General features: G+C 71.9%; 3 protein-coding genes across 4 annotated transcripts; 2 read left to right on the top strand and 1 right to left on the bottom strand.

The window, feature by feature from the left end:
- The first annotated feature begins 100 nt into the window (after nt 1-100).
- LOC129211252 (interleukin-17 receptor E-like) lies at nt 101-9,108 on the top strand. 2 transcript variants are annotated; one of them, XM_054838051.1, is made up of 31 exons: nt 101-213; nt 314-329; nt 723-878; nt 969-1,075; nt 1,165-1,288; nt 1,363-1,502; nt 1,593-1,661; nt 1,785-1,851; nt 1,932-2,119; nt 2,293-2,340; nt 2,442-2,487; nt 2,603-2,751; nt 2,837-2,905; nt 2,986-3,037; nt 3,121-3,222; nt 5,174-5,271; nt 5,360-5,521; nt 5,915-6,026; nt 6,096-6,140; nt 6,318-6,457; nt 6,661-6,720; nt 6,839-6,893; nt 7,005-7,189; nt 7,267-7,317; nt 7,401-7,446; nt 7,555-7,667; nt 7,746-7,814; nt 7,884-7,941; nt 8,081-8,176; nt 8,258-8,296; nt 8,479-9,108. In XM_054838051.1, the coding sequence occupies exons 1-31, from the start codon at nt 118-120 to the stop codon at nt 9,084-9,086; spliced, it is 3,366 nt and encodes a 1,121-aa protein (XP_054694026.1). In that variant the 5' UTR covers nt 101-117; the 3' UTR covers nt 9,087-9,108. The 2 variants fall into 2 exon arrangements, with proteins under 2 accessions (XP_054694026.1, XP_054694027.1); XM_054838052.1 differs by lacking the exons at nt 5,174-5,271; nt 5,360-5,521; nt 5,915-6,026; ... (11 more) ...; nt 8,258-8,296; nt 8,479-9,108 and adding an exon at nt 3,452-4,241.
- A 620-nt stretch (nt 9,109-9,728) lies between these two features.
- On the top strand, nt 9,729-13,149 carry CRELD1 (cysteine rich with EGF like domains 1). Its single transcript, XM_054838805.1, is given in 11 exon segments — nt 9,729-9,843; nt 9,846-9,928; nt 10,492-10,574; nt 10,664-10,774; nt 10,850-10,941; nt 11,065-11,241; nt 11,370-11,465; nt 11,580-11,663; nt 11,768-11,863; nt 11,949-12,092; nt 12,198-13,149. Coding segments are annotated over 11 exon segments (1,302 nt in total). The 3' UTR covers nt 12,419-13,149.
- A 123-nt stretch (nt 13,150-13,272) lies between these two features.
- Nucleotides 13,273-17,178, bottom strand: PRRT3 (proline rich transmembrane protein 3). The gene is made up of 3 exons (XM_054838804.1): nt 15,829-17,178; nt 15,603-15,743; nt 13,273-15,160 (listed from the first exon to the last, which is right to left on the bottom strand). The coding sequence occupies exons 1-3, from the start codon at nt 16,949-16,951 to the stop codon at nt 13,392-13,394; spliced, it is 3,033 nt and encodes a 1,010-aa protein (XP_054694779.1). The 5' UTR covers nt 16,952-17,178; the 3' UTR covers nt 13,273-13,391.
- Nucleotides 17,179-20,352: the final 3,174 nt, after the last annotated feature.

Here is a 20,352-nt window from a genome sequence, read left to right as displayed (position 1 = left end):
TCTGTGCCGCAGGAAGCGCCGCCTGGCAGCGGGGCGGGGGGCCGCACGTGCCGGCGGAGGAATGCGGCGGGGCCGGCCCGGGGCGGGGCGGGGAGCGGCGGCGGCGGAGGCTCGGCCATGGGGCGCCCGATGCTGCTCGCCGCTCTGCTGCTGCTGCTGCTGCCGCCCGGGGCCGGGGCCGCCGTGACCCGTCTCCGGGTCTCCGCCAACTTCGTGAGCGTCCGGGGGGACGGGGGACGGGGGGGCCGGAAAAGAGGCGGCTGGAGGGGGGGGGGTGTCGGCGCCACGCTCACCCCCGTCTCTTTGCTTGCAGGAGTGCCGGGCCACCGGTGAGTAGCGGTGGGGCCGGGATCGGTCCAGGGCTGCGAGCGCGGGGCTCCTCCCGCCCGGGGCTACCGGGTGGGTGCAGTGGGATGGCGGGGCTCCCTCCGTCTGTGGCTACCGGGTCCGGGAGGGCGGGGGGGGGGGGGCACCGGTCTCCGGGGCGTGGGGCTCCCCCTTCCCGGGACTCCCAGTGTGTGGGGCTTCCCCTTCCGAGAACTCCCGGTCCCCGGGACTCCCGGTGCCCGAGCGTTGCCCCCGCCCGAGGCTCCGATGTGCAGAGCTCCCCCCCCGCCCGGGACCCCCTCTTCCGAGGACTCCCGGTGCAGGGGCTCCCGGTGCCGGCAGTAGCCGGGACCCCCGTCGCACGGCCGCCCCCTCTCTGCTCTCGCCCCCCGCAGCCGACAGCACGCTGAGCCGCCCCCGCTGCCGCCGGCCGGGCCGGGCCGGGCCCCCGCTGAAGCCGCCCGCCCTGGCGCTGAGCACGGCCCGGCTGTGCCCGCCTTCGCAGCCCTGCCAGCCCTGCCTGCGGGTGCGCCTGGCCCTTCCCGCCGCAGGTATGGGCAGGGACAGCGAGGCCGCGCACCCCCGCGTGGGGAGGGCTCGTCCTCCCACCCGCGTCAGCACCCCACGCTGGTTTCTCGCAGAACTCGGTGGTGTCCGTGGGCTGCAGTTCAACTTCCTGGAGCTGGGTTCCAACCGGGCCGGCTGGCTGCAGGTCTGGCGGCGGCACCGGGCATCAGGCAGCTCGCCGGTGAGTCCGGGGCCGGACTGCAGGGCCGGGGCCGGACGCTGGGGCCACGGATGTCCCGCTAACCGCCCCCCCGCCCCCGCTCCCCGCAGTGGCAGGTGCAGTTCGACTGCTTCCCGGCAGAGAGCGGGCGGCAGGTCCTCGTCTCCCTCCGCACCATCCCTGACCGAGGCTTGGCCATCAGCCGCAGCCACCTGGTCGCCGCCGAACCGCCCGGTGAGGCTGGGAGGGATCCCGGGGGGTGTCCCGGGGGGGACGCCGGTGCCGGCTGACCCCCGCCTGCTCCTCAGGGCCCGTCTTCACCCACGCCTGGGTCCCCGAGGCGCGGGCCGTGGAGGTGTGGGTGCCCGAGGGCCCTGCCCTCATGGTGCGGCTGTGCCACCAGCTGGCCCTGGAGTGCGAGGAGCTGCCCTGGCCCTTCCACCGGCAGGTAACGGCTCTGAACCCCCCCACACCGGCCACCCCCACCCCGGGCTGGGGGCCGTGCTCCCCGCCAGCTGACGCTACCTCCATGCCGCAGGTGCTGGTGCCGGAGGGCCACCGCGTCTCACTGCCGTACGAGTTCCTGGTGCCTTGCCTGTGCATCGAGGTGCGTTGCCCTCCCCTGCGGCTGCTGGGCCCCTCTCTCTGCCTGTCTCTGCCCATGCAGTGAGGGCAAGGCAGGAGTGGTGGGGGTGCATCCTGCCCTGACTGCCCAGCTCTGCTCCCCCAGGCCTCCTACCCTCACCACGACAGCCCACGCAGCAAGCGCTGCCCCTTCCGTGACCAGCCGGCTGCCTGTGAGTGCCCGTGGGGAGAGGAGACAGGTCCCAGGGGTCCCCCGGCTGTCCCCCCAGCCCAATGACATGGTGTCCCGCAGACGGCCCCGAGCTCTGGTCCTCGGTGCGCTTCCATGACTACAGCGCCAGCAGCAAGGACCAGATGGCGATGGTGCTGAGCGCCAGCTGCCCCCTGCGCCCCCGGGCCACCCTGTGCTGGAGGGAGGTGGCAGACAAGACTGCGCCCTGCCACGACATCCCCAACTCCACGGCCAGTGAAGAGGAGCAGGTGAGGGGTCCTGGCTTTGGGGTGTCACGGGGCACCAGCCCAGGGGCATGCAGGGCCCCCCCTGGCTGGGGCACCCACTGGACCCCAGGGTCCCCCGAGGGTGGTGGGGTGGTCACTGGGGTACCCATAGGCTGTGTGGGTGGGAACAGTGATGTGCTCTCTGCCCATACCAGGCATACACACTGGACAAAGTGGACGTGCACCCCCAGCTCTGCTTCCGGGTAAGCCCCTGTGGGTGGGTGGGCACCACCTGGGAAGGGGCTGGGGGCAGCGGTGGGCAATGGCAGCTCACTGGCCCCTCCGCTGACCCCTGCTCCCCCAGTTCTCCTATGGGAACAGCAGCCACGTGGAGTGTCCCCACCGGCCAGGTGAGCCCCACGGGTGGGGGCAGCCCAGGGCTGAGCACAGCCCTGCCCCAGGGTCCCTTGCACCCTTCATCCCCTTGGGCATCCCGTGAAACCTCCCCCCCTCTGGTGGCTGCAGAGACCGCCTGGAACGTCTCAGTGAGCGCCTGGGGGCTGCAGCTGCGCCTGCGCCTCACCTCCAGCGTCCCTGCGGCCTTCAGTGCAGCCCTCTGCCAGCGCCAGGGTGGGCAGTGTGAGCCTGAGGCCCCCCTCTACACCGTCACTCAGGTGAGCAGTGTGGGGCGGGGGGGGACGACGTGGGATGGGACTGACCCACGCCGAGCCACACTGAGCCTGTCCTTGTGCTTTGCAGCCGGAGGGCTCTGCCCCGGGGGAGCTGGCGATGCTGCTGCCGGTGCAGGTCCTGGGCAGCTGTGTGCTGGTAAGGTGACCCCCTTGCTGGCACCCACACCATGGGGGGGGACCCCAACCTGGCCCTCTCTCACCCAGCCCCTTCCCCAGGTGTGGCGCTCAGACGTGCGCTTTGCCCGGAAGCAGCTTCTCTGCCCCGACGGTGAGCCAGGGTCCTGGGGGGCTGTGGGGGCCGTGGGGGCCGTGGGGGTGGGTGGACACCCCCCCTCACTGCCCCTCTCCCAGTCTCCCGCAGGCACTTTGGGCTGCTGGGGCTGGCACTGGCGCTGGGGCTGGTGGTGACTGTGCTGCTCCTCAACTGCTGTGGAACCTGGAGGCCAGCCGCTGGTGAGGGGCACCCTGGGGGGGCTGTGGGATGGGGGGGCAGTGGCCGTCGGGCTGGGATGCTGGGGAGCGACAGCTCCCTGGGCTGCAGGGGGTCCCAGGGCAGTGGGTGGTGGTGCAGGGCAGTGGGTGCTTGGATGCTGGGGTGTCCCTGGAGGATGCTGGGGTGTCCCCAGGGGATGCCAGGGGGGCTCAGGACAGGGCTGTCACCACTGTGCCCTCCGTCCCACAGGTGCCCCGGGTGGGCGCCCCGTGCTGTTGCTGTATTCGCCAGACTCAGAGGAGCACCTGGGGCTGGTGTGCGCCCTGGCTGAGCGGCTGCGTGCGGGGCTGGGCTGCGACGTGCGCCTGGACCTGTGGGAAGCGGGCAGCGTGGGGCGGGCAGGCACCCTGCCTTGGCTCTACGCCCAGCGGGGCCGTGTGGGCCGCCAGCGCGGCACCGTCCTCCTCCTCTGGAGCCGGGGCAGCGCCCGGCTCTTCCGTCGGTGGCGGGTCGGGGCGGCTGATGGAGTCCCTGGGGACACCCACGACATCTTTGGGGCGGCCATGACCTGCCTGCACGGGGAGCTGGGGGCGGCGGGCCGTGGCGGCGGCTGGGTGCTGGCCTACTTCAGCCGGCTCTGCAGCCCCCGTGATGTCCCCCGGCCCCTCCGGCCCCTGCCCACCTACCGCCTGCCCCGGCAGCTGCCCAGGCTGCTGGGTGCCCTGCGGGGCAGCCCCCCGCCCCCCCGCCGCTGCCAGGGCAGGGTGCAGGGGCTCCTGCACCGGCTGCTGGAGGTGGGGGCCGGGGAGGGCAGCCCCCCACCCCGGCCCCCCCGAGCGGCTGCTGGCACCTGAGCGCCTGTGCTGGGGCTGAGCTGGGCGTTGCTGCAGGGCCGGCGGGGCTGGGTGCAGCCCCCCCCCCCCCCCCGCTGTGAGGGCAGGGGTCTGGTCATGGAGGTGCGGGGCTCGGCAGAGTGCGTGGACTGCAGCGGCAGGAGGGGTGCCCGTGGGTGCCCAGGGCAGGGGCCGTGGGTGCTGTAGGGACCTAAGCAGGAATGGCCCCCGATCATGGGACACGCCACGGGGATCGGGGCGAGCGTCTGGCCGGGCCCCCGGGGCCGAGAGCAGAGGTGCTGTCCCGGGCAAGGGTAGCTTTATTTCCACGCAGGGACCTGCTCCGGAGGAGAGCCGGGACCCTGGGGAGGCCCCTCGGGACGCCGTGGCCGGGTGAGGGGCTGGGGCGGCGCTGAAAGAAGCCGGGGGGGTCCCTGCCCTGCCCGGGGCACGGGGGTTGGCGGGGCTGGGTGCTGGGCACAGCCTGGCCCCGCTCCTCGCTCCTGCGCTGTGAGCGGGACCTTGTCTGGGGTGGAAGCAATAAAGGCACCGTTTCACCCTGCCCTGCCGTCCGTCTGGTGTGCTGGGGCTCGGCCGGTGTCCCACGGGGCGTGGGGGCCGCCCGGTGCCCCCCCCCCCCAGCAGCACGGGAGGGGAAGAGGACGCACCAGGCAGGGCGCAGCCCGTCCGGGCGCGGCTGTCGGACCGCGTCCCGCAGCCGCTGCCGGCTCCCTGGGGCCAGCCTGGGCACCGTGCCCACGCGTGGGGCAGGAGCAGGTCCCGTACCCGAGCCATGGGGCCGTCCTGGTCCCCGTGGGGCCCCGAGCTCTGTCGGCGGTGCGGGTGCGGAACCCGTCCGTGGGTCGGTGCGGGAGCGGGGAGGCCCCACCCCGGGGCGGTCGCCAGCGCCGCGCTAGGACCCGGGTGTCCGGGATCGGATCAGGAAGCGGGAGCCGGCGGCGGCGGTGGGGCCCGTGGAGCCGGGAGCGGGGTCGTCGGGAGTGGACTGCGTGGGGCCGGGGCGCCCCACGGCCCCGGCCCCGCCATGCATGCACTGGGGCGGCTGCTGCTGCTGCTGCTGGCGGCGGGGGCTGTGGGCAGGCGCGGAGCCCCCAGAGACACCCTGGCCTGCTCCCAGGTGGGTCGGCGTCACCAGCACGCGGGTCACCAGGCACCCCGGCACTGCCACCGGCCTCACCCCTGTCTCCCCCCAGGGCCTCGCCTGCCGCCTCCTGGGTAAGTGCCACCGCCACCGCCATGGCCCTCAGCCCACCCGGGACATGGCACCCCACATGCATGGCCACCCTCCATCTCCCCCCCCCAGACACCGATGTGCTGTGTGGGATGGAGCTGCCGGGGCCCGGCTGTGGGCTGGCCCTGGCTCAGATGCGTCTGGAGCCGGTGTTGCGCTGCACCGAGCCCACGGCCTGCTCACCCTGCCTGGAGGCACGCTTGCGCCTGGCCCTGCCGCCTGGAACCAGCACTGGCGAGCCCCGCTGCCCCGCGCTGTCAGGCATCTCTGGGGCGGAGGACAGCGATGAGGGATCACTGGTGGATGAGGCTTCCTCGTCCCAGCCCAACATCACCGGGCTGCTGCTGCTCTCTGGGCACACGTACACCTCCTCCCGCTGCGTGGCCATGGAGGTCCAGGCACCCCTGGCCCCCCCACTGCCCGGCCGACCCCTGGTACGTAGGTGCGGGGTGCCAGGGATGAGCATCCCTGCCACCGGCAGTCCCCAGGCACCATAGTGCATGGTGTTGTGGATGCTGGCACCAGCGCATCTCTGTGGCACTGCGGTCCTGTTTGCTGTGCCCCGGGGAGGTGGGTGCTGGAGGTGCTGGTGCCTTGCCACAGCGCGGTGGTGGTTTTCCTGCCCAGGGCTGGGTGACCTTCCGGTGCTTTGAGGCGCCGCTGGGCTCCGAGCTCCACGTCACAGCGTACACCAATTCGCACGGACGCCGGAGGCTGAGGCGGTGGCAGCGGGTGCCAGGTGAGCCCCCGGCATGCCCTGCTGCGGCGGCCCCTATCCCCCCTGCCCGCTGACACCCTGTCCCTGCAGACTGCTCGTGGCCCGTGGCACAGACTGCTGTCCCCCAGTGCCAAGGTAGGTGCTGGCGTCCCCCAGCTGCCGCAGTGCCGGGACCCCCCCTATCTTGGTGCATGTCCCCTGGGGAGCTCTGGGTGGTGGGTGCTGGGGGAGAGGGTGACCCCCGGGGTGCCGTGCCCTGTCCTGTGGTGCCGGGTGGGCAGTGCCAGGTGCCCTCAGCCACCGGCGGCACAGTGCCCAGGCTGCAGGTCTCCCCGGGGACGAAGGAGGTGGTCGTGGAGGTGCAGGGGGCTGCGGCGGGGCACAGCTACACCCTCTGGCTCTACCACAACCAGAGCCACGGCGCCAGTGGGTCGGGGCACATGGTGACTGCGGTGAGTACAAACCCCTTCCCTGACCCCCTACCCTGGCCAGGCTCCGGCTGCTGCCCCCTGCTCCTCGCCACCCGGGAAGCTGTATCTGTGTTACAGGCAGGGTCCTGGGAGAGGGTCCCCCAGCAGCGGGTCCCCCTGGGCTGGGTGACCCTGCCAGGGGGCAATTTGCCATGAAGTGACCCACGTCTGCTTCCCGGTGACAGAGCGGCCCCATGAACTACAGCTTGCCGGCCGATGAGGTGCTGCCCTGCCTCTGCCTGCAGGTGGGCCCCCGCCAGGCACAAGCAGAAGGGCTCCAGGCACTGTGAGCCCCCCTCTGGCATCCCAAGGGGGCCAGCTGGGTCACCCCAAATCCTTTTGTTCCCTCTCTCCCCACTCCAGGTCTGGCCAGAGACCCAGGACCCGCCACGGGCCACCCTGTGCCCCTTCTCCCACGGTACCCATGCTGCGGGGCTGGGACAGGCTGGGGCACGGGGGGGGCCAGGACACAGGGGGACCTGAGGGGACACCGCACGGGGTGACAACCTCTCTCCTGGTGCTGCTGCAGACACCGAGGCCTGGGAGCGGCTGTGGGCGCGCAGCCGGCTGGTCCTGCATACCAGGGGGCAGGTGCTGAGCTGGTCCCTCTCGGCCCCCTGCGACTTCCCAGCCGAGCTGGTGCCCTGCTGGCAGCCAGCACCCACCAGGCCCTGCCAAGCCCTGCCTGGCCTGCAGCAGCGCGCCGTGGGGCAGGTGAGTGGGGCTCCATGGGGTGCCGGGGGCACGGGGGAATGCGGGTGGCACTGACCGAGCATCCCTTCCGCCCACAGGGACCCCAGGAGTTTGGGGGTCTGCGGCCACACCCCAACCTCTGTGTGCAGGTAGGACACTCCTCTGCCGCACAGCTGCCCCACAGCTGCCCCACGGGCAGCCCTGGGCACTGCTAACCTGCTGTCTGGGGCAGGTGTGGAGCGGTGGGCAGGTCCGGCTGACCCAATGCCTGCAGGGCCGTGAGTACTGACGGGGCAGGAGGGTAGGGGCAACGTGGGGGTCGGGCTGGGGAACGAGCCCCCTGGCCTCCCCTCGCCACACCCCCCAGCCCCCTGGCACATCCCCAGGAGCACTGCCCGGCCACACTGATGACCTCCTGCTGCTGGAGCATGGGGAGAACGCCTCGCTGTGCGCCCTGGAGCAGGGAGCCTGCACGCCCCTTGCCAGCTTCACCAGCACAGTAAGGGGCAGGGACCCCCGTGTCCCGGCAGTGGTGGTACCGGCAGCACAGCCGACTCACCCCTTGGTGCCGTTGCAGGGAGCTGGGCACCCTGGGCTGCTGGAGCGGGAGCTACAGCAGGACGTGGTGGCGGGGCAGTGCAGTCAGGTCAGTGCGGGCAGCCAGCGGGCAGCGGGTATGGATCAGGCAGCGTGTGACATGTCCCTATCCCTGCAGATCTGGCACCCTGAGAATGGCACCGGCGTCGTGCTCTGGGCCTGTCCCCTGCACAAATGTGAGTGTCCCTGGCCGCACCAGGGGAGGGGGGGGGCTGGTGCGGGGCCGAGAGAAGGGCACCCAGCTCGTGGAGCCACTGGGCGGGTGCCCTCAGTGGGTGCTGGGGACCCTCGGCATGCAATGACCCCTGCCCACAGACCTGCATGCCCGCTGGGCGCTGGTGTGGATGGGGGTGCTGCTGGGGGCCGCCTGCCTCCTGCTCCTGCTCCTGCTGAAGAAGGAGGACGTGAAAGGTGAGCGATGCCCACCTGGGGGCTGTGCCCAGCCCAGGTTCCCCCCCCAGGACCCTGCCTCACTGCCTCTCCTCTCCGCAGGCTGGCTGAAGTCCCTGAGGGCTGACTACGGCACTGAGGGTGAGTGTGGAGGGACCCTGGGGTTTGGGGGAGGGAGGCAAGGATGTCCATCCCCTTCCCACACAGGTTCCCCCATCAGGGGTCGTCCCCGCCTGCTTCCCACCATGGCTGCCCCATACAGTGTGTATGGGGTGCCCATGATGGGGGTTCAGGCACTGATGGTACCCCCCCACACCCCCCAGGCCCTCTGCAAGGTCGGCGGGCGCTGCTGGTTCACGCGGCGGAGCCAGCGGCAGAACGGGCGGCGTGCGCTTTGACGGCAGCCCTGCGCCCGCTGGGGCTGACAGTGACGGCAGCACCGGGAGGCGGCAGCGGGGTAGCAGCATGGGGACCACTGCCCTGGCTGCATGCCCAGCACCGGCGGGCACTGTGTGACGGTGACACCATCATCTTCCTCCTCTCCCCGGCGGCTGTGGCTGCCGCGCGCCGATGGGACACCAGGGCCGGGGCCGTGCCGGGGGACGGGGCTGCTGAAAGCAGCCCCGTCCCCTGGCACGACCCCAGCCCTGATGATGTCTCCACTGTAGCACCCTGTGAGGCGTTCGCAGCGGCTCTGTCCTGCGCCGTGCCGGCACTGGCAGCAGGCAACGGGCGCTACGTGGTGGCCCGGCTAGAGGCCTTGGTGCCGGCGGTGCCACCGGCACTGCGGGCAGCCCCTGCCTTTGCGCTGCCCAGCGAGATGGGGGGGTTCCTACAGGCGCTGGCGGGACCGAGTCGGCAACGGGGCCAGTGGCCGGAGCCGTACGTGGCAGAGGTGGCTGAGGGGCTGCGGCGGGCGGTGGGGGAATAAAGCGGTGATGGTGGCTTTGCCATGCGCGCATCCATCTTCTGGGGGGGGGGGGGGTTGGGTCGGGAAGGGGGGACTGGGGTGGAGTGGTGAGGGGTGATGGGGAGGTAAGGGGGGTTTTGGGGGCAGGAGGGGGGGCTGGTTGGTTGGAGGGTGGATAGGGAACTGGACCAGTTCAGGGGGGTGAGGAGGAACTGGACCGGTTTGGGATGAGTAAGGGGAACTTGACCAGTTCGGGGATGAGGGGGAACTGGACCAGTTCGGGGGGGTTGAGGGGAAATGGACCAGTGTGGCTGGAGGGGGAAGGTGACCTGGATTGGTTTGGCTGGAAGGGTGATGGGGAGCGGCCCAGTCGGGTCGGGGGGTGAGGCACTCGTCCAGACCAGGCGGGAGGGGCTTCCCGGTGCGTCCCGAGGAGCCGCTCCTGCTCCGTACGAGGTCACCGACCCCGCCCGGCCGCGCTTCCCCGTGCCGGGTGCCCTTGTCCGCGGCCCCTTTAAGGCGCGGGGAGGCGGGACCCGGCGGGCGGCGCGGGTTGGCTGGGAGCGGGGGGGGGCGGCGGCGGCGGCGGGCGTGCAGCCATTGGCGGGGGCGGCGGGCGCTGAGTCAGCGGGCGCGGCCCACGTGGTGCGGGCGGGGCGGAGGATGGGGCCGCGGCGGCGCCTGGCGGCCGCGCTGCTGCCGGCCCGGTGGGGGGGGGCCGGGCTGGGGGGTGCCCTGCTGGGGGCGGCCCTCTTCGGGGGGGTCCTGTTGGGGGCCGCCCGCACCCACCCGGACCGGGACGGAGCCGGGAGGAGGCCGAGCCCTGCCGAGCCTGCCGCGGCCTGGCCGACAGCTTCAGCAGGGTGCGGGGGGGGGGGGGCGCGGTGCGTGGTGGGGGCCGTGGCGTGGGGCGGACAGGCGGCGTGGGGAGGGTCGCGGAGGCGTGATGGGGCCTGGGGGGCGTATGGGGTGACACAAGCCGTGCTGCGGGGGGAGCCGGGGCGAGGGGGGGCAGTGACTGGGGGGGGCCCACGGGTGACAGACGTGGGGGACACGGCCTGTGGCGCGGGGGGGGGGGGGGGGGGGGGGTGGGGTGGCCCGGCGCTGGGGCGTTGTGGTGGGGGTGACACGGCCGGAGGGGGGCCAGGGCGAGCATGCGCTGGGGGGGGACAAGGAGGTGATAGGGCCCCGGAAGGGGTGGGGTGGCCTGGGGGGACATTGGGGAGGTGGGGGCACGCCCCACAGCATCCCTGGGGCGGGGAGGGGGTGCTGGGGGGGCACAGCGGCTGAGCTCTGGGGAGGACAGAGAGCGGCAGATCCCCGGGGGTCCCTGGGAGAGGGAGGGTGCATGGCCCGGGGGGGGACCCTATGGGGATGGGGTGACTGGGGGGTCCCACGCCTGCACTGCCCCCTGCCACGTGCCCAGGGCCTGGAGCGGACAGAGCACGAGGGCTTCGGCGGGGGCAACACGGCCTGGGAGGAGGAGAAGCTGGCTAAGTACCAGCACAGGTGGGTGCCCCCCAGCTGGGGGGGGTGTCTGAGGAGTCCAGTTGCCACGGGGGGACGCATCCCCACACTGACCCCCCCTGTCCCCGCAGCGAGACCCGTCTGCTGGAGGTGCTGGAGGGCGTCTGCGCCCCCTCAGACTTCACCTGCCACCAGCTGCTGGAGCAGAGCGAGGAGCACGTGGAGCAGTGGTGGTTCCACGAGTGAGTCTGGGGACGGGGATGTGGGGGGGACAGGGATGTGGCAGGGGGCTCAGTGCCGTGTCCCCCCCTCCCCAGGCGGCAGCAGCACCCTGACTTCTTCCGATGGCTGTGCGTTGACAGGCTGGCGCTCTGCTGCCTGCCCGGCACCTATGGCCCTGACTGCCGGCGTGAGTAGCTGTGGCACGAGCGGGGTGCCGGTGGGGTGCCGGTGGTGTCGCCCAGGCTGGAGGGGTCCCCCGGCATGCCGCCCCCTGCCCCGGCTGCCAGCCAGCTGGTCTCTCCCCGTGCAGCCTGTGCCGGCGGGCCCCAGCAGCCCTGCAGCGGCAACGGGCGATGCGATGGCGACGGCACGCGCCGCGGCACCGGCCTGTGTGTCTGCAGCCCGGGCTACGGTGGCCCCTTTTGTGCCGAGTGTGGTGATGGCTACTACGAGGCCTCACGGAACAAGAGCCACCTGGTATGTGCCGGTAGGTAGGGGTCCGGCCCGGTGGGGAGAGGGGCTGCGTGGCCAGGGGTCTGCCCCGGTGCCACCCTGGCACCGGGTGCAGGCAGCTCTCCCCTGCCTGCGCCCATGCCTGCTCACCCATGCCCACAGAGTGCTACCGGGCGTGCGGGCGCTGCACGGGGCCGGAGGACTCCAGCTGCCTTCGCTGCAAGAGGGGCTGGGTGCTGCACGAGCACCGCTGCATTGGTGAGGGCCGCGGCAGGGTGGGTGGGCAGCAGGCGAGCTCGGGGCGACGGGGGCGGGGGGGCTGCGTTCCTGGAGCCAGGGCTCAGCAGGACCATCCCCCCACCTGTCCCCCAGATATCGACGAGTGCGGCACGGAGATGGCGCACTGCCGAGCCAACCAGTTCTGTGTCAACACGGAGGGCTCCTACGAGTGCCGAGGTCAGGTGGAGGGAGTTTCCCTGCGAACGGCTCCCCCCTGCTCGGGGCCATCCCGGGCTGCCACTGGGCTCTGGTGGCGACCCCGGTTCTTCTCCCCATGGCAGACTGCTCCACGGCCTGCATCGGCTGCATGGGCGCCGGGCCGGCTCGCTGCAAGAAATGCAACAAGGGCTACTGGCGGGATGGAGCCAAGTGCCTGGGTGAGTGCCTCCCGTGGGCTGAGGGGCAGCTCTGCCCCCTCCCCACTGCCCGAGCCCTGCTCCAGCCCTGCTTCCCCCCCGCCAGACGTGGACGAGTGCGTCAACACGGAGGAGCCGGTGTGCACGGGAGTGCAGGAGGTGTGTGAGAACACGGAGGGCAGCTACCGCTGCGTCTGCGCCCGCGGCCACGTCCGCCGGGACGGGCACTGCGTGGAGGACAAGCCCCCCGGTACGGCCTGACGCGGTGGCGGTGGGGACATGGGCTGGCTGTGGGGGTACGGGGGGGGGGGCTCTGCCTGCTCAGTCGTGCACCCCACAAGTGCCGTCCTTGCAGACGCCCCAGAGAAGGGCTTCTTTGATGACGTGACGGAGGATGAGGTGGTGGTGCTGCAGCAGATGTTCTTCGGCGTGATGATCTGTGCCCTCGCCACGCTGGCTGCCAAGGGCGACATGGTCTTCACCGCCATCTTCATCGGCGCTGTGGCCGCCATGGCCGGCTACTGGCTCTCCGACCGCAGCGACCGCGTCCTTGATGGCTTCATGAAGGGCAGATAGCTCTGGGGCTGCCGGGTGCAGGCCAGGGGGGCAGGCTCAGCCTGGGGTGCAGAGTACCCCCTGCCAGCAGGGCTGGCTGCCAAGGCCAGATCCTGTGTGCGGTGCTGTGCCCTGCATGCATCCCCCAGCCCCCCATTAGCGTAGGGTCTCACCCCCCCCCCCTGCAGAATGAGCTGGGGGTACCTGATCCCCGGGGGCTCCTGCAGCCCCCTCCGGCTGGAGCGGTGATGCCAGGCAGCGCAGCACCGTGGGGGGGGGGGCACAGCATGCTGCCCCCAGCCCCTCGTGCTCTGGAGGAGAGGCCTGGCACCGTGGCAAGGTCTGGGGGCAGGTTTTGGGGGTGCTCTGGCCCCGCTGGGTGCCGGGGCAGTGATGCTGGCAGAGCTCGGTCCCGCTGCCTGCCCGGTGAGCGTCCCCCAGCCTGGGGGCTGCCAGCCCCATGGGACCTTGTGTCCCCCCCATGAGACCCTTCCCCGTGGGGCAATGCGGAGCCCCCCACCCCCTCCTCCCCACATCCCTGGGCAGAGCCCATCTCTTCCCCTCCCAGGCTGGGGGGGCTGGGAGGCTCCCGTGGGGCAGGGGGTCGGGCCCCTCACGCGGTGCCGTGCCAGCGAGGGGGCCCTGCTGGATGCATGAGCGTGGCCGTTGCATTTGTCCGTGGTTTGTCCGTCGGGGTGTGCCCATCTGTCCGTGTGTCCATATCTCAGGAAATAAAAGCTCTGCACACCCAGCATGGCTGCTTTGGGGGGGGGGGGGTGGCTGGGGGTGCTGCTCCCCACCGCCGTCTCTGCACGCCAACAGCGCTGCCTCCTCCCAACATAAACTTTTTATTTCTCTGGTTTGGCACAAACGGAGCTGGCCCAGCCCAGCTCCCCCCTCCTGCCTGGCCCTGCAGGGGTGCAGGATCAGACCCCCGCGCTGTGTTTGTCCCCCTGCACCCCCCAGTCTCTGCCCGTCCTCACGTCTCCCCGGCTCAGAGCTCAATGGTGTCGCTGGAGAGGCTGCGGGCGTCCACGGCCTTGCCGAGGGCCGGGAAGCTGCGGGGGCTCTCATGCTCCCAGGCGGGGGGCACGGCGGGCACCAGAAGGGGGGCCCGGCTGGGTGCCTCGTCCAGGGGCAGGCTGTCGGGCGAGGACAGCCCATGGCGCCAAGGGTTCCAGCTGATCTTCAGCGAGCTGCTCTCCAACGAGCTGGCTGAGGCGGTGACGGTGACCGTGACGGTGCCGGGAGGCTGCCGGGGGCCGGGCAGCTCCGTCAGCGAGCTGCACCGCACCATGCGCCCCAAGCTGGGGGTCTCTGCGGGGGCCAGGGAGCCATGCAGTGAGGTGCCAGAGCCACGTCGGGGCCAGCCGAAGAGGCCGTCGCGCAGGAGGTGCCGGCGGCAGAGCGCCTGGTCAATGCTGCGGCGCAGGTCGATGGGGGACGGCGGGCGGAAGGCCAGCTCCCCCAGCGAGGGGGACGAGCCCTGCTCGAAGGCGGCACAGGAGCGGGCAGCCACCATGTTGGGGCACTTGGGGCTGAGCCCCGGCATTCCGGTGGTGCCAGCAGCGGCCGCCCAGGCCTCGTTGCTGTCCTTGAGCGCCCGCAGGGGCAGCTGCTCTGCCGGGTTGCGAATGAGGCTCTTGGAGATGTCGCTGGCAGGTGCCCGCTCCAGGCCGGTGCCGCTGGTGCCACCAGTGCTGCTGCTGGCCCAGTCGTAGCAGTTGTTGGGGTACTCGGGTGCCTCGGCTTTGCGGCCGGTGCAGAAGTACCGCAGCGCCTTGGCCCAGCAGGAGTGGCCGTCAGGGCTCCGGCGGTGGCACTGGCAGCACAGCGGCTCGGCGGCGGCCGCCAGCAGTGCCAGCACCATGCCCAGCTCGCTGACCCGCAGCCAGAGCTGTGCCACCCAGCCGGGCCGGGAGAAGCGCCCAGGGGGACCCAGGACCCCCCGCAGCCACAGGGCGCTGTACAGCTGCAGCCCGCAGACCGGCAACCCTGCTGCCGCCGCTGCCAGCAGCGCCCAGACACCCTGCTGTGGTCCTGGCCCCTCCTGGGGCGCCCGCAGCACCCGCCAGCACGCCCAGAGCCCCCCCAGCAGCAGCAGGGCCCCAGCCCCGCAGCCCAGCGCCTGCAGCCCCAGCCCAGTGGCAAGGCCCAGCCGGGGCGGGAGCAGGTCAGCAGCCCCCAGAAGCACGCTCTGCAGGGTGATGGCAACCCCCAGCGCCAGCAGCCCCCGGAGCCGGGCCGGCAGCAGCCGGAGCTGGGCCAGGCGTTGGAGCCGCTGGAGCAGGAGGGCAAAGGCACCAAGCAGCAGTGGGAAGGGGGCCGTGCTGAGCAGCAGCAGGGCCCAGGGGGGCAGGCGGCCCCGTGCCCCGTAGGGGTCCAGCAGCAGGAAGGTGGTCCGCAGCAGGCAGGCGACCAGCAGCAGCCCATGGGCCCCCAAAACATGGGGCAGGTGGGCAGGACGCAGGGTGGCCGCCCCCAACAGCCCGGCCAGGCAGCCCAGTGCCAGCAGCAGGAAGATGGCGGCCGCCCCGTAGATGTGGGCCTCCCAGGCGAAGCCCAGCTGGTGCCGCAGCTCGGCCCAGCGCAGCCCCGTCCCGTTGGGCCCCGGTGCCAGGGGTGGCTGGCTGGGCTGTGGCTGCGGCTGCGGCTGCAGCGTGGATGGATGCCGGGGGGCTGGCTGTGGCGTCACCCCTGCCTGCCGCCACATGGCCGAGGGGGTCGTGGTGCTGTGGGTGGGGGGCTGCGTCCCTGGGGTGTCTGCGGGCAGGAAGGAAGGGGATGGTCAGTGGGGAGTGGGGGGGTCAATGGCACGCAATCCCCACCTGCACCCCCCGCTGGGATGCATCAGCTGCGGCACCCCGGCACCGCGGGGGTGGATGCCTGGTGCCAGCCAGGGCTGTGCCCACCGGCAGCTGCCGGGGGTCTCCGGCAGGACCTGCAATGCAGAGGGTGGCACCTCCTGGTCATGTCCCTGACCCCCTGGGCAACCCCCGCCCGCTGGGCACTTAGCACTAATCCCTGCGGGCAGGACTAGATTAGGGCCATCGCTGGGTGCAATCCTGATTGAAGGTGTCACCGCATCCTGGCTGGATGGCCCAAGATAGCTGCCATCCCCCCCCCCCGGCCAGCCCAGATGCCCCGGGGATGGGCTCCCACAGCATCTACAGAATGGATGGGCTTGGATACAGCCCTGCATCACCTGAGCTCCTGGTCTCGGGCGTCCCTGCGGTGGGATGTGCTGTTGGCCGTGGGGTGGCCTCGGTGGCATTCAGGGTGCTCGCGGGGCCCACGGCGCCCCGGACCCGCTGTGGGGAGCCAACGTCCTCCTCGGGCAGCAGCCCTGCAAGAGAGGGCAGAGCCAGGCGCTGGCACCTGCAGGGGCTCAGTCCCCACGAAGGGGTCACCCACGCCGTGCTGGCTCCTACCTGTGCCGAGGGTGCTGGAGGGGGCCGTGCTGGACGCAGGTGGCGGTGGGGGACCAGTGCTGAGGGCAGGCCCTGGGGCAGGCTGGGGTCCCCACTGCCCCGTCGGCCTGGGGTCTGTGCGAGGGGCCGTGTCCCCGGTGCTGGCGGTGGCGTGGCTGAGCGGGGCCCTCCGGGTGCTGCGCTGGTGGGCCAGGAGCACCTGGGTCCAGGGCTCGGCCAGCCCCCAGGATGGGGTTGTGGGGGGCAGCCGTGGGGCAGAGCTGGGCAGAGCCGTGGAGGGGCTGGGGGGCCCCCCCAGGTCCCCCCGTCTGTCCACTGGCTGTGAGGAGCCAGGGCTGGCGTGGGGACCCTGGGCTGGCCCTGTGTCTGGGGGGTGGGGGACAGTGCCCAGCAGGACTGGCTGGCTGCTGGCTGGACCAAGCTGTGCACCCCGAGGGAGACCCAGGGCTGCCATGGGTCCCCCTGCCACTGGATGTCCCCCTGCATGGGCATCTGCTGTCCCCGCTGCCGGCAGGGGGATCAGGGCAATAGTGGACACTGTCGGCCGGGGGCCGGGGGTGCTGGCTGGCCCAGTGGCACTCTGCTCGGCCAGGGACGGGTCCTGCCCTGCCCAGGGCGGCCCTGGGGAGCTCGGTGTCGTGTCCGTGGACACCTTGGGGCCCGGCGTCCCCAGCACAGAGCTGTGGGGCAGCCAGATCCCCCCCTGGGGGCTGTCCTGGCCTTTGGCCTCATGTCCTCGCCAAGCGATGAGTGGCTCCTCCGCCACAGCCGGGGCTGCGCCATCGTCCCGCCAGGCCCCGGTGCCAGTGCCTGCCATGGTGGTTTCCGTCTCCAGGGCTGTGCCGGTGGCATCCCCTGCCTGCAGCGGTGGGGACCAGTGCACGGGGCTCTTGCCCTCCCAGTGCTCACTCCCAGGGGCCCCAGCGCCGCTTGGGTCCCCCGACTCCTCCCAGGTGGGTGACGGGCCCAGCCACTGCTGTCCCCAGGCAGGTCGATGCAGGGGGTCCCGTCCCCGCTGCAGGGTCCAGCCTGGGGACAGCCCCGCCGGCAGCATCCCCTGGGCCCCGGCGGGGACCCCGGTGGCCAGGAGCAGCCCCCAGGTGACGAGCCGTGCTGCAGCCATGGTGAGCACCTGCGGGGGATGGGGAGCTCGGTGAGACAGGACCCGTGGTGGCTGCTCGGGGGATGCTCACGCCACCGCCCGTGGGGCTGCTGTGCCCACGGCAACCCACAGCGTGGGGAGAGACCCAGTGGCTGGGCTGGCCCTGGGCCCTGTCCCCAGAGTCCCTGCTGCCAGTGGCCCCATTCCCGGTTTTCCTCTTCCCAGTGTCCCTGGTGCTGGCAGTCTCCATCCCGGTGTCCCCGGTGCTGGTGGTCGCTGGTGCTTAGTGCTCCCTACCCCCAGCATCCTCGGTGTCCCCATCCCCGGTGTCCCCGCTGCCGGCGGCCCCGCTCCGCCGCGCACCGTTCACCTTGGCGTGTCCGCGGCTGCATCCCGGCGGGGATGCCCGGCCCGGCCCGGCGCGCCCCGCTGCCGCCGCACACGCGGCTCAGCCCCGCCGGACCGGGGCCGGGGCCGGGGCCGGGATCAGGACCGCCCGGCTGCGGCGGCGGCCCTGCGCTGCGTGTGCGGGAGCCGGCGGGGCTGCACTGCGGGGCCGGGCCGCGGCCGATGCGGGGCCAGAGCGGGGCCGGTGCGGCCGCCGCATCCCGCGGACCCCACCTGGAGCGCGCGGGGCCGGCCCCGCTGCTCGGCGCTCGGTGCTCGGTGCCCGGTGCCCGGTGCCCGGGCCGCGGTGCGGCCAGCCCCCTCCCGCCGCCCGCCGCAGCCCGGGAGGCCCCGGTGCCGGAGCCGGCCGCAGCCCCCCCGCTGACCTGCCGGTGCCGGTGCCGGTGCGGGCGGGCCGGGCTCTGCGGAGGAGCGGGCGGCGGCGGCGGCGGCGGCAGCCGGTCACGCGCCGCCCCGAGCCGCGGGCACCCGCGCGGGAACCCGCCCGGCACCGGGAGGGGGGGGCGCGGGGCGCCTGGCACGTCTGGGGCCGCCGTGCGGGGCCGGGACCCGCGGAGCCGGGCAAAGGGGCGAGTCCCGTGGGGCTCAGCTGGAGTGGGCTCCCCTGGGACGGGTCCCCCGTGGGGCGGGTCCCATGGGGCAGGAGACAGCAGGGCAGCAGAGGGGATGCTGCCTGTTGGGGCGGGCAGGGCAGGCAGGGCAGGCAGCCCCCCCTCCCGCCCCCGGAGCAGGCAGCCCCCAGTGCGGGGCTGTTGCCGAGGCCGGTCCCACTACGGCCGTAGGGCAGGTGGGGTGGGCTGCGGGCACCCCCGGCAGGGTCCCTGGGAAGGTCCGTGGGTGGCTCTGGCACTCTCCTTCCCCACGCCTGCCCCACACCTACCCCACGCCTCCTGCCCACCCTACATGGGGCACACGGCACCCTGGCAGCCACTGGGCTATGGGACCCTGCCAAGGCGCAGGTAATTAGCTAATCAGCTAATTGTCCTGCTGGAGAGCTGCCGGCCCTGCCAGGGCTTGGGCTGGCATTGGCATGGCCCCAGCGCCACAAAGTCACACCGGCTCAGGGCTCTGCCCCAGACAGTGATGCACCTGGCTCCTTGCCTGCATCCCAGCTCTCTGCCTGCACCCCGGCTCCCTGCCTGCACCCCAGCTCCCTCAGGCAGTACATGAGCCACTGCAGCCTTGGCAAACCCCTGTCACTGCCATCGCCCTCCTCTTGCCCAGGCCAGCAGAGGCATGTGGCATCTCAGGTCCCCATGGCAGCGCTGTGCCTGCAGCAGCAGAGAGTGCCCCTTCATGCTCCCCCCCACCTCTCCATCCCCGGGGCATCGCTGCAGGCACATGGGGCATTTCTGGGCCCTGGTTCACCCCTCCATGCTGCTGGCCTGGGTGCAGGCAGTGGGGCCAGGGGGGCTGCAGCGGCCAGCTGAGCACAGGGGCCAGGGAATTTGGGCAATGCTGGCATGCTGGCCCCCACAAAGCAGGCAGGGCAGGCAGCTAATCTGGGGATTAGCACCAGGGAGGCCGCACGGAGTGGGAGAGCTGGGCAGCGGCAGAGCCCCAGGGGAGTGGTCGGCGAGCCTGCACCGTGCCGGGCACTGCAAGCACTGGGCAGCACCACAGCTGGCTGGTCTCACCCTGCGGACAGGACGGATGTAGTGCTGAGCGTGCAGTGGGGCTGCGGGGAGGGAGCCGGCTGTGCCCGGTACACCGCAGTCTTCGGAGCGCCTCGAGCATGAGGCATGGGTGCAGCAGACACCTCCACGTCCCTGATGCTGTCAGTGGTTTCCTCTGCTGCCAAGTGACTCACTGGCAGATGAAAAGATGAGCACCCCACTCCCTGCCACCGCAGCGGCTGCCTGCCTGCCTGTGCAGCCAGGAACGCCGGGCAGAGGATGCGACCTGCCTTCTCACACCCTTGTGCCTGCAGCCACCTGGGTTTCACTCGCTTTTGCCCACTGTCCTCTGCCTTCTCCCGGGCTGTCCCCCAAGAAAGCAGGATAAAACCACAGTTTAGGAGAAAATTACCCCAATTAAGTGCCCACAAACAGCCTGGCATGCAGCTTTGCATTTTCATGACCACTGTGTGTGTTTTACAGTGCTACCTCATGGCCCCCCCACATCCCCCCTTGGCTGTGCTGCCAGGGGACCCACACCTGGCATGTTCCCCAGGGACCTTTGGTGATGGGTGGGATGAGACCTCACAAACACAGGTGCTGGCAGCCCCACAGCAGCAAAGGCCGGGAGAAACCCCACGCACAGGGACCCCCAGGAGGGAGACAGAGACAGTGAGCTCATGGCCGTGCATGCCAGGAGCCTGGGCTGGGAAACGGGACCTGCTCTGCCAGCGTACAGGCACAGTGCCTGTGGGAAGGCTGCTGTGTCCCACAGGATTGCGGTGGCTCCTGGCTGGGGATGCCAGCCCTGGGCCTCTGCGCAGAGCCGGCAGCACGCACATTCCATTTTTGTCCGGTGAAGCTGGCAGAGGAGTCGCCATTGTCATGGCCATATTGGGACAAATATTCTTGCTGGCAGCAAAAACCCTGGAGGAGACCCCGAGCAGGAAGGGGGGTGTGGGGCTGGTCTGCGGGGGCCGGGGTGGCACCCTCTGGCTTCCCCCCACTCCCCGAGGGAGGTGGCCGGTGTGGGGCGCAGCACCGCTGGCTGCTGTTGCCGTTACACTGCCTTTGGGAGTTTTGTTCACGACCCTGCTGTGTGCCATTGTGCGCATGTGGTGGGGGCTGCGGGGGTCCCCAGGGCAGCCCTGCATTGCACCCCATGGCACAGGCACTCTGTCCTCGGGGTACCAGTGAGGCAGGGCCTGCTCCGGCTCGGCACGGGGGCTTGCAGCAGACACCTCCAGAGGTCCCTCCAAGCTCAGCCATGCGCTGCCGAGCTGGCAGCAACGCAGCCAGAGCGAGCGTCCAGGCCGGGGGCTGCGCAGGGGCCTGTGCCCATCCCTGCAGACCCCGAAACCTGTGGGGTGGTGAGCCCCAGGGAGCAGGTTTTGCCCA

This window comes from Grus americana, chromosome 11, assembly GCF_028858705.1.
Source record: "Grus americana isolate bGruAme1 chromosome 11, bGruAme1.mat, whole genome shotgun sequence".
Classification (NCBI taxonomy): domain Eukaryota; kingdom Metazoa; phylum Chordata; class Aves; order Gruiformes; family Gruidae; genus Grus; species Grus americana.
Note: the sequence above shows the minus strand (reverse complement) of the source record. Positions and strands in the feature narration are given on the sequence as shown.

Excerpts from the sequence above, each read along its gene's own strand:
- PRRT3 (XM_054838804.1), bottom strand. The coding sequence starts at position 16,951 with ATGGCTGCAGCACGGCTCGTCACCTGGGGGCTGCTCCTGGCCACCGGG. Across the intron at positions 15,744-15,828 it reads CTCCAGCACCCTCGGCACAG|GGCTGCTGCCCGAGGAGGAC; the intron begins GTAGGAGCCAGC and ends CCTCTCTTGCAG. Across the intron at positions 15,161-15,602 it reads GCCCGAGACCAGGAGCTCAG|ACACCCCAGGGACGCAGCCC; the intron begins GTGATGCAGGGC and ends TCCTGCCCGCAG.
- LOC129211252 (XM_054838051.1), top strand. The coding sequence starts at position 118 with ATGGGGCGCCCGATGCTGCTCGCCGCTCTGCTGCTGCTGCTGCTGCCG. Across the intron at positions 1,289-1,362 it reads GGTCGCCGCCGAACCGCCCG|GGCCCGTCTTCACCCACGCC; the intron begins GTGAGGCTGGGA and ends CCTGCTCCTCAG. Across the intron at positions 2,752-2,836 it reads CCCTCTACACCGTCACTCAG|CCGGAGGGCTCTGCCCCGGG; the intron begins GTGAGCAGTGTG and ends TGTGCTTTGCAG.